Below are 18,978 nucleotides of genomic sequence, written 5' to 3'. Positions count from 1 at the left end.
AAATAGATAAATTAATGAGTTAAAAGACCAAAACACCAAGCACAAATTAGTTTCCAATCACATAGATCTAAATATAGTGCATACATAAGGTACTCCAAACAAATTAATGCATCTAAAATGCTAGAACTGTTAATGCTCAAACCGTTTATGGTTCCACCTTCTCATTCATGTAACCCGATGCCTTTCCACTTTTCCCAATCAAAAATTTCTCCGGAAGAGAATTGCTTGCATTAATATTAAGGCCATGGTATGATCGACTGGCAAAATATTCAGCCCCAGACTTTGCTATGCCCTTTGTGACAGATTGTGAGTTGACATCACGTATTCGCAGAGCCTTTTCTGTGGCATTCACCAGTGCAAGAACTCCATCCTTCTCTACCACATGGATGTCTGATTGAGAAACATAAAAGACATTATGGTACAAAATGCAGCTTCTAAAAGAGAAATTGTAGAAACAGCGAATGATCACAACTCACAAGCTTTAACATTTTTGTGACTTAATGGGGAAATGTCACTTTGAGCATTTAAAGTGTCAATTGGAATCTATTATAACCAGAAGTTTAAACAGAAGCAGGTGTAGCTCACACAAAGACTGAAATGTTATGCTCTATTTTCAATTTTCTAGCGTATATTTCTATCTTATTTTAAACACAAATCAGGAATTAATAACAAGAATTAGAACAAAACTTCATGTTACACCGAGCCCCCATCAAGAAAAGAAAAGGATGTGTTTCTCATAATAATACTGGTTCGTTGATCTCACTAGGTTTAGTAGCTACAGAAAGACTGAAATGTTATGCTCTCTTTTCAAAATTTCAAGGGTATATTTCAATCTTATTTCAAACACAAATCAGGAATTAATAACAAGAAATTAGAACAAAACTTCATGTTACACCTGAGCCCCCATCAAGAAAAGAAAAGCATGTGTTTCTCATAATAATACTGGTTGGTTGATCTCACAAGGTTTAGGAGCCACTGATTATTTGAAGTTTCCTTTGAAACCGAGGTTTGATTTTTAATCGACCCTTAGACAAATCTCTTGGGAATTATGTCTTTGGAATTTGATTGGAAGTCAATGCCATTTTTTTTTATAAGAAACGATATTTTATTATTTAATAAATTTAGTTACAATAAATGAACCAGAGGTCCACAAAGACAACGCTAATTCCAAATCATAATATATTTACACAAAACTAGACCCCAATTCCTAGAGTCGGAAGATGATGTACGATGGGGGGAGCCCTTTCATCTTTCTAGAGAGAGATTGACACAATGGTTGCTATTAAGTGGGATTTTTTTAACTGAAGAAACCTTTTTGACATGATGCCCGGGAAATAGTGGGGGTGCTGGGGACAATACCATCAGAGGTAACACTTGGACAGAAGATAAAGGACATCTAGAGGTAAAATGTCATTTTTTAATTGTTTGAAATGTTGCAAAATACGTTTTGGAGCAAGACTGATAAAAAGATACATGACCAGGTAACTGAGTAATGGTCCAGTTCTAGTTTGTACATGGTGTATTCTTTTGTAACATAAAACGCTTATCCTTAGAAAGGAGAAGTTCATAATGATAACTCTTCCGAGACCTCCAAAAACTAGTTAGTTTAACTGTTGGCACCATCTTCTAGCACGGTAATAAATCTAAAGAACATGTTATGCTACTACATTTTATCATAGCTGGACATATTTTTGCAATTTAAAAACTGTGGGGGAATTAATACTCTCCCACAACCCATTTAAGTGATTGATTCAGTCGTCTTCAAGATCACAATAATGCCCCACAGGAGTATAGAAATTTCTTTATAGTATAGCATCAAATTAAACAAACAACAGCAAAACGGCTAAACCATTAAGTCCAGAGTTCAAACTGCATCATTCATGCACAAGGAAGCATCGCCATATTTAAATCTACCTATGATTGCTGCTGTCAAATGAGAAATCATCATGAATGCAATTAGCATAACACGCGTGATATAAAGAGAAATGTGCCACACAAGAATTTTATAAACTATCACCTGGACAAGATTCTTGAAAAACAATAAAGACTCGTATAACATATTTAGTAGCATGTATGCAGAAGAATTGGTAAATACTAAAGATGAAATCGTGAATTATTAAAGTTGCCTTTTCAATAACTAAAATAATAAAATATGCATTTCAGCAGAAAAATAAGCATCTTCAATAGTTTACGATGCAGGCATCCTTCAGATTTTAAGTTAAAAGATCTACAAATCAGACAAAAGAACCCAAGTACCTTGTAGTTCCAAATCTTCAACATAACCACCCTGAAGGAAAGAAAATCGTGCTTCTTCAGGCTGTTCTCTTGCTTTTACAGGAGTTGAACCAATCAAACTCTGAAATTCCATCACATATCCTCCAGTCCATCGACTTCCCCTATGAATTCAAAATAAGTCACAAACAAGGCAGGGAACTCCAAATTTTGTCGGATAGATACAGAATCTTTGACACTCACAGCATAACTTTAACATAGGTTGATATGAAATCAAGACTAGGCTTGAACAAACAAAATGCAGCAGAAAACAATCTCGCTTGATGAAATCATTTAATTACAAACTCATGGAAGCAATCTCTGTTTTAAGGTAATAGGAGTTCTGACATAATCAACAACAAAAAAAGTTTCAATCCCTAACTAAATCTGAAATCGATAAATGCACAAAATCGGGGTGCTTCCTTGTCCAAACAGCAACCCTAAACTTGATCTTATCCCAACATTCATCAATCAACTCTGCTATATTGTCGAAGGTTCTGCTGTTCCGTTCCAACCTTGAAAGTGCAAAACCCAAGGTAAAGAAGAATTAAGCTGATCTCCTTCCTCCCAAACCCTGAAATCCTCACCATCCACGACCTCCATCTTGTCCCAAACCCTTTCTTTTGCATCACAAAATCCAGAAATCTCCAATCAACGTTGCCGTACGCCTTTTCCAAATCAACTTTAAAGACCCATCCTTTCTTTTTTTCCGGCGGTGTTCCTCTACTATTTCATTCGCGATCAGGCAGCAATCCAAAATTTGTCTTCCTTTAATAAATGCACACTGACTCTCTGCAATTGTATGTCCCAAAACATTCTTCACTCTGTTCGCCAAAACTTTAGCCAGAATCTTATACATACTCATTTTCAAACTGATTGGTCTAAAATCTTTAAACTTAATTGCTTCTTGTTCTTTGGGATTAGGCAAATGTAGGTTTCATTTGTAATAGCATTAACAATGCCACCGTCAACAAATTCAGCAAACACCTTGATTAAATCTGCTTTGACCGTATCCCAACACTTTTGATAAAAGGCCAGCTTTTTTAATCTCATCTTCCGAAAATGGATTCTCCAACTCCTCTGCTTCACTCGTATCTAAGGGACTCCACTCCAACCCGTCGAAACCCCCACCCTCACCATCAGATATCCTGTAACGATGTCTGTAGAAACTGATAATGTTCTCCTCAATTTGTTTCTCTTCCGTAACCACAGACCCATCTTCCAACTCCACTTTATCTATCATTGATCTATTCCTTCGATTATTGAGTAGTGCATGGAAAAATTTTGAGTTCTGATCTCCTTCCATTAGCCATTTCACTTTTGCTTTTTGACTTGCCATCATAAATCTTCTAAACGACAACACTTACAATTCAGACCTCACTTCCTTTCTTTCCTCTTAAAGATTTTCAGACCAAGATCCCCCAGCCTCTAACTCATCCAACTGCTTAATCCTATTAAACACCTTCGTGTATCTAACACCCACATCTCCGAAAACCTCTTTGTTCCATTTAGAAGCTTCAACTTTGATTCCTTTGAGTTTCGTCATAAACTTATACCCTTCCCACCCTCGTGTGACCCCATTGTTCCACCATGACATAACCAAATCTTTGAACTTGTGATGGGACAGCCATGTATTCTCAAATCTGAACGGAGCAGGGCCCCACCTCAACTTAACGGTATCAAGCAAGACTGGGGAATGGTCCGAGGTGATTCTGGGCAGTACCGTTTGTCTGAATGTTGGAAAAATGTCCATCCAGCCCCTCGAACTAAGATATCTATCTAGTCGGCAACAGATCGGATCGGCCCTAAAGTTTGAACACGTGTACTTCGTGTTCAACAATGGGGGGGATATGTAATCCCAATTCCCCAATCAGATTATCGAAACATGACATACTCGTGGTATTGGAAAGGCTGTTCATTTTTTCTCCCGTATTTCTGACCACATTAAAGTCACCTCCCAAGCACCATTTGTCTCCGCAAATAGAATGCAACCCTGCTAATTCATCCCCAAAAAATTTCTCTCTGTCTTGATAGAACCGGTCCATTGATGGCCGAGAACCACCATTTGATCTGATCATTCCCTCGAATTTCAATCGACACCGAAAAATCCCCTATCAAATTGTCACTGACCCCACCACTCTAGGGTCCAAGTTACCTCCAGATCTCCCTAGTGATGGTAGACTGACCCAATCCACAAATCTTGATTCCATAAACTTGCCACGAACCGTCTGTCTACCATTTGTTGCTTAGTTTCTAAAAGTACGACGATATCCGGTTTTTCCTTTCGAATGAGTGTTCGTACCAGTTCCCTCCTTCTTGCTACACCCCCGCCCCCTAATGTTCCAAGAGCAAATTTTCATAAAACCGTCTTAGGACCCTTTGAGGTCGAACATCTCTCGTAGTTAACCCCGAATCTCAGTCTGTGTAATTCTCTGCTCAAAAGACCAGTAGATTTCTTAACCCCTCCCCAACAATTCAATTCTGGATTTTTTCCCGAAACTCAATCTCGGTGCCCAAATTGTCATCCACCGCAGCCCCTTTAGAAATCTCTCCCTCGGAACTCGACTTATCATCTAATCTCGTTGCCCCTCCACCTAAGAGACCACTAGACAACCCCGGGACAGAAAACGACGCAAGAAAAATGGAATGAAGTTTGAAAGAATGGTTAAGGTTCGATGAGTGAAATCCGGAAAATACCTGTCCTGCTGAAGGTATCTCATATTCATGTTGAAGTGACTCGGTGTTAGACGGATGCTCATATGATGATGAAAACAGCCCCTCAATATCCTCTAGCACTCCTTCGGTGTGAACTGAATCTTCAGATTGTTCAGAGACATGACTATCTGAGTCGGATGATTCGAATTCTTCCTCCAGCAAGTCATCTTGTGAGTCGTTGAACACGCATTCTTCTGTCTTCCATATCAAATTCCCCCAGCTTGCTAACTTCTTCATGATTCAAGAGCCCTAAATTTGTTATCCCACCGTCGTCATTGGCAGCCTCATCCTCAATATTTCTGTTCTTTTGTCTTCGAGTGTATATTTTTCCATATGTAGGCAATTGTGACTTGGTGCTTTCACTATCCACCCTCTCATCTTGCTCCTCGGCTCCTTTGATATTCATGGATTGAACGGGTGAGCTGCTGAATCTTGTGACTTCATTTGGAGTTATCTTCCTCAATATTTTGAAAGCCTTTCCCCCCGAAAGAGGTGCTGACATCGCACACTTTTCTGCTGGACCAGTTTGCTTATTCTTCAAATGCACAGTCCCCTGCACTTCTTCCATCTGCACTTCTTCCATCCTCTCCCTTCTATTGCCAGATCTGACTCCTAGCCTCCCATCTGCAGTGCTTGTTGCTTGATGCAATATAACCCCTGATTCGATCTTCCCATCAGTATGGCAGCTGTTGAGGTCTTCATTTTTTATTTGTTTCCGGTGCATAATTAAGTTACCCCACCCCGCCAAGGTCCGTTTACCATTAACCACCACATGTGCGTATGATTGCCGTCCGTATTGCTCGTAAGCTGTAAGATCGAAGGAGTCTACCCAAATTCGAATCTCTATGGTCTCCCCCTTCAACGGAATTTGCATCCTAGTGCAAACAAACCCTCCTTCCTTACCTTTCACCTTAATCTTTGCTGCCCCTAAGTCTCTAAAGAGTAATGTATCCGCACCGATGCCGATCAAACCCCCGCACTAATCCCCGATTATTTTGAAAGTTTCTGTCGACCATAGATTCCATGTTAATCCAAGGATCCTAACCCAGCTGTTGCAGCATTTTTCCACCGTATCAGCTATATTGATATCCGGTCTCCATGCCTCAAAAGTCAAAGTCACCCCATTGTCAAAGAAACCTCTCTTCAACTTTAGATAATATGAAAATTCGGAAGAGTCAGAAGGCCACCATACGGCTTTGTTAGCTTGGAACGGAAATAATTCAACTCTCTTGTTTGTGTATTTGGCAAGACCGGTCTGAATCTGATCCCACGAACTGTTCACCCTACCTCTAGTAACAATAAGTGATTCATTCCACTTCCTACCCATCGTTGTCCTACCACTGCCCTCCTTCTCTTTCAGCGACCCTCGTCTAAACTCCTCCTCAATATTGCTGTCATCCCGGATTATTTCATTAAATCTTGTCTTTGCTGACCCGTAGCCAATGGTAGGTTGATGCAGTTTCCTCTGAGAATTCCCTGACAGTAGCATTATCAACGTATTCGAGATATTTTTCCACCCCCCTGAATTATAGCCACTAGGAACAATTGTGATCTGCTGTCTACCTCGCAAACTGGACTGGGTAACCTCTAAGAACCGTCCACGCTTGTTTGAGAATCGCTGTATGAAGACCGTTGTCCTGCCCCTAAAACGAAAGAAGTCCGAGCCCGAATAAGAATTGTTGATGAAATCCTTGAGTCTTAGACTGAGCCAGCTTGCCTCTTCTCGGTCTAAATCCAGCAAATAAGTAGCGTTCCTAGTTTTTTCAGACCACCATATAGAGAATCCCCCATTACCCAATCTCAGAGTGAACACTTTATGTTCACTATTAATGACTTCATCCCTGGAAGCATTCCTAAGGACAGAAGGTGCTCTCGAACTGGTCCGTGCGTTCATATCCTTGCCGATGAAAAGGACGATGGTTAGCGTTGAGGGAAGCAACAAAAGAATTCCGGTGGGCTGAAACCACTAACCTGGATACAGACGCACTCCAACGATAATGCACTTCCGTGAAGAAGAAACGAGAGTCGCGGGAGTAGGGTGAGGAGAGAGAAAGGAATGAAAAGGTTAAAGGACCACCGGCGATCGAAGATGTTCAGGAAGGGAGAGTGCCGATTGGAAACGGAAAGGTGTCTGAGGAGCGTATGTGATGAGAGAGCATTTTTCTGATTTTTGGTAAAGGTTTTTCTCCATTCTGTTGAAGTTGAACTTCGTTTTCCGGCTGTCCGGCTGTCGGTGCCGGCCGGATTTTCAGGTGCGGTCGTCGGTGTTGAAAGATCGATGGTTGGTGATTGGAGAAAAGGTGTGAACGATGGGGCGATTATCAGACGAGGTAAAGAGCATTTTGAAAAATTCTCTCTAGGGCACAATATCAGTTCCTCGTATATTTTTTTTGGCTTTCTCACATACTGTTTTGCACAAATATGCTGTACAAACAATCTTTCAACAGGTGTTGCCCATCTGTCAACCCACAAATATTCATACACAGCTCATGCAAGGTTTCTCAACCCACAAATCTTTCAATAGTTTGTATTCTTTCCTCAATTTTGTCAGATTCGCTCCCTCGTTATTCTTTTTAACATTACAACGTGATTTTGAATTTGTTTGTAGAACTTCTATCAGTTACTGTTCAGGAATTTGTCCACTACGTCATTTTCATCAACAAAGCATTATGGGAGATGAAGAGGTATAAAGCAGAATTCAGAAAGAATATTACCTTTGAGGCGTGAATCTTGATTGATTGAGAGAGCAGCGCTGCACTTGGAGATGAAAATAAGTATATGGCAGAATTTAGAAAGCTAGAACTTAGCTTGAAGCTTGAGGCAAGAATCTTGAATTTGATTGAACGTTAAAGGGGAGTAGCGCTGCACTTGGGTCTTGGGAGATGAAAAGTCATGCATGCAGGGTTTTTTTAAGTTAAATATGTATGGCTTTGCTAATTGGGCTTAAAAACTACTTGATCTTGAGTTAATTTTTAAAGTGGAGACCAATTTGCTCAAGCGCACGCTTCTGCGCCTTAGGATTACTTCTCGCTTAGGCAGAGGCATGCGATTTAGGTGCGCCTGATTGAAGAGATGTGTGTGGGCTATCATGCACCTAGGCACAGCGCACCTTTGATAACTATGACCCCTCTAGTGGGGGTTTTATGCTTGATCTTTAAACATATGGAGCCTAAAATGCTATTAATTTACATAGGGTGTTTTTCTTTTTCTTTTTTTATTTTTTACAAGAGGTGATGCAATTAGCCCGATATAATATTGTTTATGATAACCGTACCTGTGGGGCCACAAAATACACTACCAACAAGGATGAGGTTCATTGCTTCCACTCAGTTGAATAGTAGCCCTCACCATTTGAATTCGCCATCTACAGTTCTTCTCTCCCTTAATTCTTACTCCACAACTTCTTTATGATCTTGTTTGGCTTATTCTGCCTTGCCTTCCATTGTGTGGAGTTGATAGATAGAGGCTTGCACTATTTGACCGTTCGACCCCATAACAACACTTCCATAACTTAGATTGAAAAACACATCCTGTCCAATTTCCTTCTCCAAACCAAAACTTAATTCCATAGCCTTGATTGTCCTAATAATTATAATTCGGCCATGGGCTCTTTCACCTTTCCCATTTTCATCTTTTGGTCTAATAAAAAAAACCCCAATGTATTGCTCATGGCCACAATGCATTCCTAAGCTGTCCACGGTCAAATTTTCCAACATGAAATCCTACCGTCAAAGGCCTTTGCGCCAATGAAATGACAAGTGCATAGGAAGGTGGCGCCTTACGACCACTACCTTTCTATTTATTATAGCACTTCCAATCTCGTTTCCCGTAGGTTCTTCTCGGTTTCTTTCAGTACCCCCATCGTCACACACAAATAATTAATATTTCCAATTTTTCCCTAGTGGGATTACGTCCATTGAGCGACTACCTAACTGAGTAAGGTTTTAACATGAACAAATATGGATCATCGTCATCAAAGCACATTCCCGCTAGTTTAAGGACATGAACAAATATGAATGAAATCACAAAAAATCTTTGACGTTTCTCCATCGCACTCATCAACTAAGAGAATAATTTGCATTTCAAAATCATGAAAGAATAAAATTCAAAGTTGTAGAGTTACTGACAACCTGTCAAAAGCAAGCATAGCTTCAAACGGAGTAATTATAGGAGCAAAGAACTCCCTGTTATCCAATAGAGCAGTCTGTGCACAAGCGACGTTTATAAAAACATTACACTGCCACAGAATATGTTGAGCATTAGTATTATCATCAGAAAGTTGAAAATACAAGCAACAACCCACATCTTTAAAAAAAATTTACCTCAGGAAAATTGGCAAGTTTTGAAGGGTTTGGTCTTCCCATAACAAAAGTATATGCTTTTTTCCCGGCCATTGTAACCAGTTCTTTCATATGATGAATGATGTGAAGGTAACCAGCTGCAACAACAATTAGCACTAAAAAGCTCTAAACTAAGAAGTAATGAATCATGCACAAAATAAGACATTAGAAGAACACAAAACAAAAAGTGATACAACATTCGAGTTAGGATGACATTTTGAAGATGGCAGTATGATTCAACAGATAACAAGTAGACATCTTCAGATACAGAGGAAAAGGAAGACTCAAACGTGATAAAGGGTCGGTCACCACATTGTTGGTTACTGCCCCAAAGATGGTATCAAGTCCTTAACGGGGGGTCGTAACTGAAAGATGTCATTAAATTATAGTTTCAAGAAGACCTGAGAATCTTATCTTAACTGTTAAATGTATAGGAAGAAAATCATATTCCTTGTATGGTGAATAATGATGCGTGTCAGTGTTCTAAAACTCGGGCTAGGCGCCGCTTGACCGCACCGAAAAGGTTCTAGGCGGCCAGCCTATGCGGCAAGGGCGCCTAGGAGGCGGGCCTAGGAGTCTAAAGTTTTTTTGGAAAATTTTTTTTAGGTTTTTAATTTTTGGAAGCCGAATTAAACTAGAACATGATATAAAGAAATAATTATAGGGGCGTGCTTTTAATTTTTTGGGATTGAAAGCCCAATTAAAACCATGATTTGTTGGCTTGCGCTTGCTCTAACATGTCACTCTCACCTTCGTCTTTTTACTTCTGCACACATAAGAAAATTGATCCAGACTCTAAAAGTATTTTTTTTCCTTTATTTTGATTTCTTTTGCATTGCCTATTATTCTGATCCTCCTTAAGCAGAAGAAGCAGGAAGAATTAACCAAGTGTCGACTGAATTTTAACAAATTTTGGGCTGAAATTTAGTCTAAGAACCATCACAAGTCTCTTGATACCGTGAAATCCGCCTAGCGGCATCTAGTCCCCGCCTAGGCGGCCTAGGCTCTAGTCTGGCTCCTAGCGTATATACACTACACCTAGCTAAGAGCTACATTAGGATGATCTTATCCTAGAGAATATTTACTCTAACCGAAATTGCACAAAATTTGTGATATATATTGACTTAATAACTATAATCATACACATAATCCTTTTTCATTTTAAAGTGCTAGACCCCCATCTCTCCCCCCTTCCCCCTTTCAAGATGGGGAATGGATGTCACCCATTCTAAGCTTGTTAACTAGCCTCTAGAAGACTGTTCCAACCAATCCTTTGGTTAGTATGCCTGCAATTTGTTCTCTTGTGGAAATAAAAGGGGGTGCAAATTAGTCCACTGTCCAGCTTTTCTTTAATAAAGTGTACATCGACTTCAACGTGTTTTGTAACGTCATGTTGTACTGGATTATGAGCAATATTAATAGCTGATTTGTTGTCACGATAAAGCTTCAATGGAAATGAAAGGGGTGCAAATTAGTCCAATGTCCAGCTTTTTTTAATCAAGTGCACTTCAATGTGATTTGTACTTAATTGATATAATCCTTTTGTTTAGTTTTTGCATTATATGTTAATGGATGTTATTATTCATACATATTCATCCAAAACTATATTTTTTCAGATTAATGTCGACTTAGAAAATTTAGGAAAATCGAAAAGACCCGGGCTGGAACTACGGGAAACTAAACAATTCAAAAGACACTAATGTTGTGGAATGTTTATTCTGTGACAAAGTTCTAAAGGAAGGAATTATAGACTCAAGCAACATCTAATTGGATGCCATCGAAATGCTAAACCATGTCAGAACTGAAATGCGAGATTTTATGTCAAACAAAGAAGAAGTCAGGCAGCAGATGTATATGAATCCTCATTTCGACGAAGTTGCTGAACAATTCGAATATTAGGAACATGATGAAGTTTTCCCAATCCCAAGAAAAAGGAAACAGCCAATCATAAGTTCTACAGTGACTTCCACTATTCCCCCTTATTTTCATGGTCCACTTGATGATTTCTTCATCAATAATATGGATCAAGTTGTAAGCCAAGAAAAGAAAGAAGATCAAAAGATCCAAAACAATTTGATGAAATAAGGAAAAAGTCAAGGAAGTTGTGCAGAAATTTGCTGGATTGATGTATGATGCATGTATTTTTTTTATTAGAAACAATATTTGATTAATAAAATAATTAAAAAAAGTGAACCAGATGTCCAGATAAACATAGTAAGATCCATATTCAAAATAGATTAACATAATACTAACCCCAATTCCAATACAAATCTGATACCGACAATGATTTGAACTCTACACTTCTCGAGCACCAGCATGAAACCCTGAATTTAATCATGTCTCAGCATTCCTCAATCGAGTCTTCTCGATCTTCAAAGATCTTCCTATTCCTCTCCATCCACACGGACCAGCTGAAACATCGAACCACCATATACCAAAATTATGCCCATCCTTCCCAAATCCCGTCCGAGATCCGCCTCGAATAAATCCCATATTGATCTCGGAGATACCCAAATCAAGCCAAACTCGGCCAAAGCTGTAAACCAAAGACAACATGAAATGGTCCTAAGTCTCCACCTCTTGCCAACATAATACACACCAATTTAGACAAAGAGAACAAGAAGGAAACTTTTTTTGCAACATCTCAGACGATGGTAATTTCCCAAGCACTGCTAGCCACGAGAATATTTGCACCTTGGATGGGATAGGCGCTTTCCAAATTGCATGATAAAGAAAATGATAACTAGAGTCCAAGACTTGAAGAAAGTTTTACTGAAAACTGCCTTGAAGAATCCCAAACCCACTTCCTCTTGTCTTCTGCATCTTCGATCAATCTGACCCTATCTAAAGACTCGATCAAATAACCTAACTCAATTGTCTCCTCATCCTTCAGATCCCGCCGAAAATAAAATTCCAAGAAAGAGTATAAGGGTTGGATGAAGAATTGAACTGTGCAAGGTAAGAAATAGGATAATTATGGACGGTGGCAATCTGTAATAAAGACAGGTAAAGATCCCAAAACCTAATCTTATCTCCGTGACCACCGATCTCACTGACTAAATAAATTTTCATGGACTTCTGAAGGTAACACTTCATGCGATACCCATCCCAACCCGTTAATATGTGTCATAAATGCTAACCACAATCTTCTTCCATAATGACTACCCTTCACTAGAAAATTTCCACCACAATTCCCCTAGTAATGCCTTGTTCCTCAAAGAAACATTACCAATACCCAAACCCCCCGCTCATTTGGTCTACAAACTTGACCCCAAGCCACCCAGTAACCATAGTGATCCTCATCCGCTCCATCCCACAAAAAATCTCTCATAATATTCTTTGTGGCTTCCGCTACACCTCGGGGAACCCTAAAAAAGGGCATGAAATACATTGGCAACGCATTAAACACTGGTGAAATCAAAGTCAATCTTCTACCTCTAGATAAGAAAGCATTCTTCCAACTTGCCAACTTCTTAGCCATCATGAAAAAGATTGTATCCCAAAAAGAAACCTTCAAAGGATTCCCGCCCAAAAGAACCCTAAGTATCTTATGGGCCAAGACTCCTTCCCATAACCAATTCCAGATGCTAACTTGTCCACATCCTCTGCTTCGCAATTGATCCCCAATAAAGCATTTTTCCAAATTATTGATCTTTAACCCTGACATTTCACAGAAAGAGTGTAAAATCTCAGCCAGAAATCTAATAACTCATTCTTCATAAAAAAGCAGCGCATCATCCGCAAACTGAATATTGGAAAATTCACCCTCTCTCTGCCTGCTTTCCAACCCCTAAAAAGGTTCATCTCATTTGCCTTGTCAACAAATATGTCCAACACATCCACCACCAAATTAAAGAGGAATGGTGATAGTGAGCCTTCCCAAGTCTTTTTCCACCCTTGAATTTACCCCTAGGCCTGCCATTGATAAGAATTGAGAAAGATACATTCGAGAGGCATCCCTTAATCCATTTCCGCCATCGCTCCCCAAAACCTTTCTTGAGAGCAACACAAAATCCAGAAGGCCCCGATCCACATTACGTAACCTTTCTCAAAATCAACCTTAAAGACCCATCGCTCCTTTTCTTCAACCAATATTCCTCCACCAACTCATTTGCAATGAAACAACAATCTAAAATTTGTCTGCCCTCAATAAAAGCATTCTAAGAATCTGCAACTGTGATAGGTAATGACAAAACTTTAGCAATGATCTAGTAAAGACCAGTGACCAGACTGATGGGCTGAAAATCTTTATTTTGAAGTTTTGAACCGATTATTTTTTTTTCGTATCAAACAAATGTAGATCTCATTAGTTATTCCATTGATAATTCTCCCTTCAAAAAATTCACTAAACACCTTCATCATATCTCATTTGATTGTATCCCAGCACTGTTGGTACTGCCATTGTAAACCCATCCGGTCCCGGTGAGATGTATGATGCAGGTATTAATTTTACTTTAACCATTCAATGATGTGAAATATTAATCATGTTAGCTTTTTTAAGCAATTTCGTAAATTTATGACTAATATGATGCAAGTACTCCATTGAGTGATGTGAATTATGATAGATTTAAGGAATTTTGAGAAGCTGTGACTAATTGCACTTATGATTGGAAGCTGTCAACTTATCATGAAGTTGGGCTAACTTATTTAAAGAAAGAAATGAAGCATACGAAAAAATTTGAAAGACCACCAGGAAGACTATGCAAAAAAGAGTGCATGTTATTGGCTGATGGATGGGACCGATGGAAAAAATAGAACATTGATAGATTTTTTGGTGAATGGTCCAAGAGGATCTATATTTCTAGAATCTACGGATGGTTCCTACTTTTCTCATATAGGTGTGAGCACACATGAATATCCCATAACAAAAGAGGGCTATTATTAAGAAATCTTGGAAATTAGCCTATCAATCAGCTTAATATGCGGATCACTCATCCGCTGTTATTGTACTAAAAACTTTCATTAAATAAAATATTATGTTTCCTATCAAAAAAAAAAATATGTCCCTCATGGACAGTGGGCAGAGAGCACATGCTAGTGTAATCAGTTCAAGATGAACCAATCATAAATTGGAGCATCCCTGTAGTATAAGCAAAGATTCTACTCTAAGACATACCTACTCCAAGTGTTCCAACCAGGATTCCGACCATGTTGGCATCCTTTGCTTTCTCAATTAGATAATATCTGCAAAGTTGATTAAAGCGTCAGACTGCAGAGAACATTACAACTTACAAATGGGTAAAAAGTTTAGGAACACATATGAGTACACATGAAGCAACTACTGACAAATACCTACGCTTTAGAAGTTTTTTCTCCTGAGATAAGTCAGTCACCAAGCAACCCTCATTCGCAGCATATCTGACTAAACAAAGCAAGCATCATCAGAAATATCACTACCTCACGACAAAGCGAGTGAATAAATACATATGTATTATATTTTAATAGGCAAAGACAAAAATCTCAGAGTATCTAAAACACTAATAGATATCACCAGTAAATTGTGTAATAGTTGTGCCTGGCTAATAACAAAGTAGACGTATGGACCGAAAATCACAATCAAATCAAGAAGAAAGAAACAAATCTTCCAAGAATAAGTTGTAGTGACCTGACCCAAAAACCTTGGGATCCATTCCTTCTATAAAAAAATCCGGCAACTAGAGAAACAACAATAAATTTGAATGGTTTCGCTTAATTTTGTGAAAATCTTCAGTCAAAACCACATCTCTTAACATTTGAGAAGTGAGACGGACACTAATACAAGAACAGACAAAAATATAACATAAATGAAACTTGGCCTGAGCAAAAAACAAACGACCGAACTATAACGAGCCATCAGTCCATGCATAAAACAGAGAAAAGAGCGTCTAAAGTCTTTGCAGAGCAGTAGATCACGTGATTAAACACCTACACATCATTTTTTAAATCGATTCAATATTTCAAAGATCAGTATAATTTCATGTATCTTGGAACCATCTCATAGTGTTCTTCATCCACAGGATTTACCAGCCTCCAAGAAACCTAGCACATATCTAGCATTTGGCCTCATTTGAACATGGGAACCTCATCTTTCAGAGTACAGTGTTATTGGAAAATGTCTGTCATGCTATGAATTAGGTCGATAGAATGAAAGTGGGGAAGGGGGAAGAGAAAAATGCTCCCATTGCCATGGAAATCTAGACTACAATGTAATGAAAAATCATAACCATCAGATGCCACGTGGTTTTTCAAATTTTTTGAAAAAACTTCACTCTATTCATAAGTTCAGGTGTCATCCTTTGGAATTTCCATTACTCTTCAAATGAATTTACAAAAAAAACGGAAATCCACTTCTTCATATTTTCTTCATTTTTAAAAAACATTTAAAAAATTGAAATCCACGACTTCATATTTTCTTCAGTTTTTCCGGTAATTGAATAACCTTCTGTGATGCTTACATCATTCTTCTGTATAGTAACTACAATCATATAAACCTCATCAAACGTAACTTAGCTAAGTTTTCAATTAGTTAATGATAAATTTCTTTAGGACGCCCTCTCATTGACAAATGTAAAGCAGGTTTGACATGTAAAGCAGATATCATGCACTTCTGAACTGTGCAATTATAAAAACATGGTCTTCAAATTATATTACATTGTTCATCCTCCTAATGAAACTCCTGTCATCAACATAATGACCCGTGCATTTTAATGAGGTGTTAATCAAAATAAAACACTATCAGTGCTTTTTTTGCTACTTTCGTCTTCTCCAATCAATGATGTACATGTGAAAATATTTTGACTAAACACAACACAACATAAAATACAAGATAGAATGGATATGTCAGCACTGTATGCAGTTGAATTCCATTAAAATTTTCTCAAAAATACTAGGCCAAATAAAAAATTCAAAATAATGCATGATTTTCAGTAGATTTATGAATTGATGAGAGTTTACAGTCCTAGGCGTAATACCAACCATCATTTATTAAGTCAAGTGGGTAAAAGACAAATTCACAATCACTTCTATAAAGAAGTTGGATTAAACCCAGGGAAAACGGTGAACACCATAATTAAAAAAAGTTCACAGAAACACAGCATGGAGAAAAATTCAGAACCTCTATATATATTCTTTAGGGATAGAAATACATAAGCTGGTGTAGACACTGACCTGTTTCACAGCTATTGAATGCAAGTAAGACATTTGTAAATGCTGGATTGTTCAACCCAATCCAGAAGAGCAAATAATCCTCCATTTTCCGTCCTTCAGGCAATCTCCAGCTCAAGCCTCCCATAGTATAATCCAGGACGGTTCCTTTAGAAAAGCATTCACCAGCCACTTGGTTATAACTTAATCCAAATTGATTTTGAGGTCCAGAAGCTTCAGATGGGCTTATAATAGAACACCTTGCATCAGCAAAAAGGAATTCTCCATTTAAACTCGATACATCAGCTGCCAATGCTTCTTTAACTTCCGGTATTGCATGCGCGTATTCCAGTCCAAAAAGAACCTGCTTATACAGTAGGTAAACCACTAATAGCTATTAACCAATAAACACATATGAAACTTAGCATTACTAAATCAAACTTTATCTCAGGCTTAACTCAACCAATTTGGTAAGCAACCTTACAAAAATGGAAGAATATGTGGGTACGAACATCTCTAGATTGAGTTTTTGAGAAATGCGAAACCGAAGCATGATGATCAAAGAAAGTCTGTCGGCATTAATACTTATGTCAGTCACAAAGTAGAAGGGAGCTTCCAATTTTTCTTTTTTTTTTTATTAGAAAATCTCTAAAAAAGAAAAAGAAAAAATGGCATGCCGAAAAAAATTGTTGTATGTCCACCTAAATCCCCCAAGTAAATGAAAATTTAAAGTTAATTAATCAAGTTACGCACCTAAATCCCTCGAGTTTTGTTTTTGTTTTATAATTGCTTAGTTTAACATAAATTCAAATATGGTATAAAGGCAGATCGAGGTCCTTAGCTCACCTTACTTCTACACTATGTTGGGCCATCACTAGACCATAACCTATTTCCATGTAGTAAAAACTAAAAACACGGTATCAAATAGGTCACCGTGAGTTACAAAGATATGGGCTCAGTTGTTAAATAACATAGTTGCACAACCAACAAATTGATTGCATTGACGTATATGGCTATTTTCAAATGACAACTTCAACATTAAATGCAATTTTCTTTTTTGCTAATTTACCACCCAAACTTAATATTGGCACAAGGAAACAAAACCTGATCATACCAATACAGGCTTGCCACTTTTCAACCCACAATCAAGCAAGTTCCCCATAATGTTAGAAGCATTGATTGAGGATTTTCCAAAAATGAATAGTGCAGGAAGAGTCGATGTCCTGAAATGATGAATGAAGAAGAAGAAGATTACACAATGTTCTCTTCAAAAGATCATGACTGAAATTCTACAGGATCAAAATTTCTGCACTTGAAAATTTACTGTTGAATCAGTCAGACATATACTATCCAGAATAATATTATACCCATTACTCAGGCCCGTGTACCTAAATCCTCAGTTCTAAAATTGGCTGTTAAACGTTATCCTCTTAAAGTGCAAACTTTTTACTTGACACGTTAACACTAACGCACGCGAGTGTGAGCATATGAAAAAACAAGCTGTAAGTCGCAATCTGAAACACCAGAAGGGCCTATAGTATCAACCAAACCACCTGAATTGTTGATAGGCAGACTAGTTCTTCTCTGAAATTCAGATCGACCACAACATAAACTGGCCTTGTTCGAGTACTACTGCCTTAACTTCTTCACTTTGATGAATAGTGTCTCCCAAATTCACAATATGTGGCCAAAAAACAAATTTGGAATAATGATTGACATTCTAAGTACATTAAATAGCATCTTTATAGGATCTCAATATCATGGGATGCAGGCCATGATTAAATATGAAGACAATCTGCTTTTCTGGGTATGATTTGAATTTGAATGATAGCACCATGTTTATACTCACGGGCTTAGGCATGTATGACCAAAATGAACGACACACTCAGCATTGACATGAGCCGCTCCAACTTCATCTATACAGCAGCTTCCATAAGTCGTATCAGCCATCACATACAACTTGACAGAATCATCCAATTCCTGGCGCAGAGCTTTCACGACCATCGTTGAATCTTTCAGTAGCTCATCTGGGAACTTTTAGATCAACAAGATTCGTAGGAATTCAAATAGAAAAGGTTAATATAATATTGAAGCAATAAAAAAACAACTGCACACTTCATGATTAAACAAATAGAATGAGTGTAGAAATAAATAAAAGGATGTAAAGGTACCTGAAGAGCAACTCTGGTGAAATTATTGGAGTGGATGAAGTTGGCGACTCGCGAAATTTCGTAAATCGATTCCAAATCCATTTTGACGAATTTGAAAGGGTTAACAGCAGTTAACCTGAAAGTTTCGTCAGCCGAATCACCGTTGAGGGAAGGGATATTTGGGAAAATAGACAAGTCAACATTGGGTTAAAAAATAAAATAGTCGGGGAGGGAACAAGCTTACAGCGGGTTTGCCGGCGCCGCCATGTATTATAGAAACAAAAGATTTTATCAACTTTTTTCTACATTTGTAAAATTATTAAAATATTTAAAAATTATTTAACACAAAAAATAAATAAATTTAGAAATAATAAAAATTA

The 18,978-nt window shown here is 38.1% G+C and overlaps 1 protein-coding gene across 1 annotated transcript; it reads right to left on the bottom strand.

Moving 5' to 3' along the window:
• Positions 1–18,882, bottom strand: LOC140986310 (uncharacterized). Its single transcript, XM_073454471.1, has 11 exons — positions 18,843–18,882; positions 18,620–18,734; positions 18,298–18,482; positions 17,563–17,671; positions 16,473–16,812; positions 14,619–14,688; positions 14,443–14,510; positions 9,309–9,424; positions 9,117–9,223; positions 2,257–2,396; positions 1–390 (listed from the first exon to the last, which is right to left on the bottom strand). Exons 1-11 carry the CDS (start codon positions 18,863–18,865, stop codon positions 146–148), a joined length of 1,518 nt encoding a protein of 505 aa, XP_073310572.1. The 5' UTR covers positions 18,866–18,882; the 3' UTR covers positions 1–145.
• Between the last annotated feature and the right edge of the window lie 96 nt (positions 18,883–18,978).

This window comes from Primulina huaijiensis, chromosome 10 (assembly GCF_012295235.1).
Source record: "Primulina huaijiensis isolate GDHJ02 chromosome 10, ASM1229523v2, whole genome shotgun sequence".
NCBI lineage: Eukaryota > Viridiplantae > Streptophyta > Magnoliopsida > Lamiales > Gesneriaceae > Primulina > Primulina huaijiensis.
The sequence above is the reverse complement of the archived record's forward strand: the minus strand, read 5'-3'. Positions and strand labels throughout refer to the sequence as shown.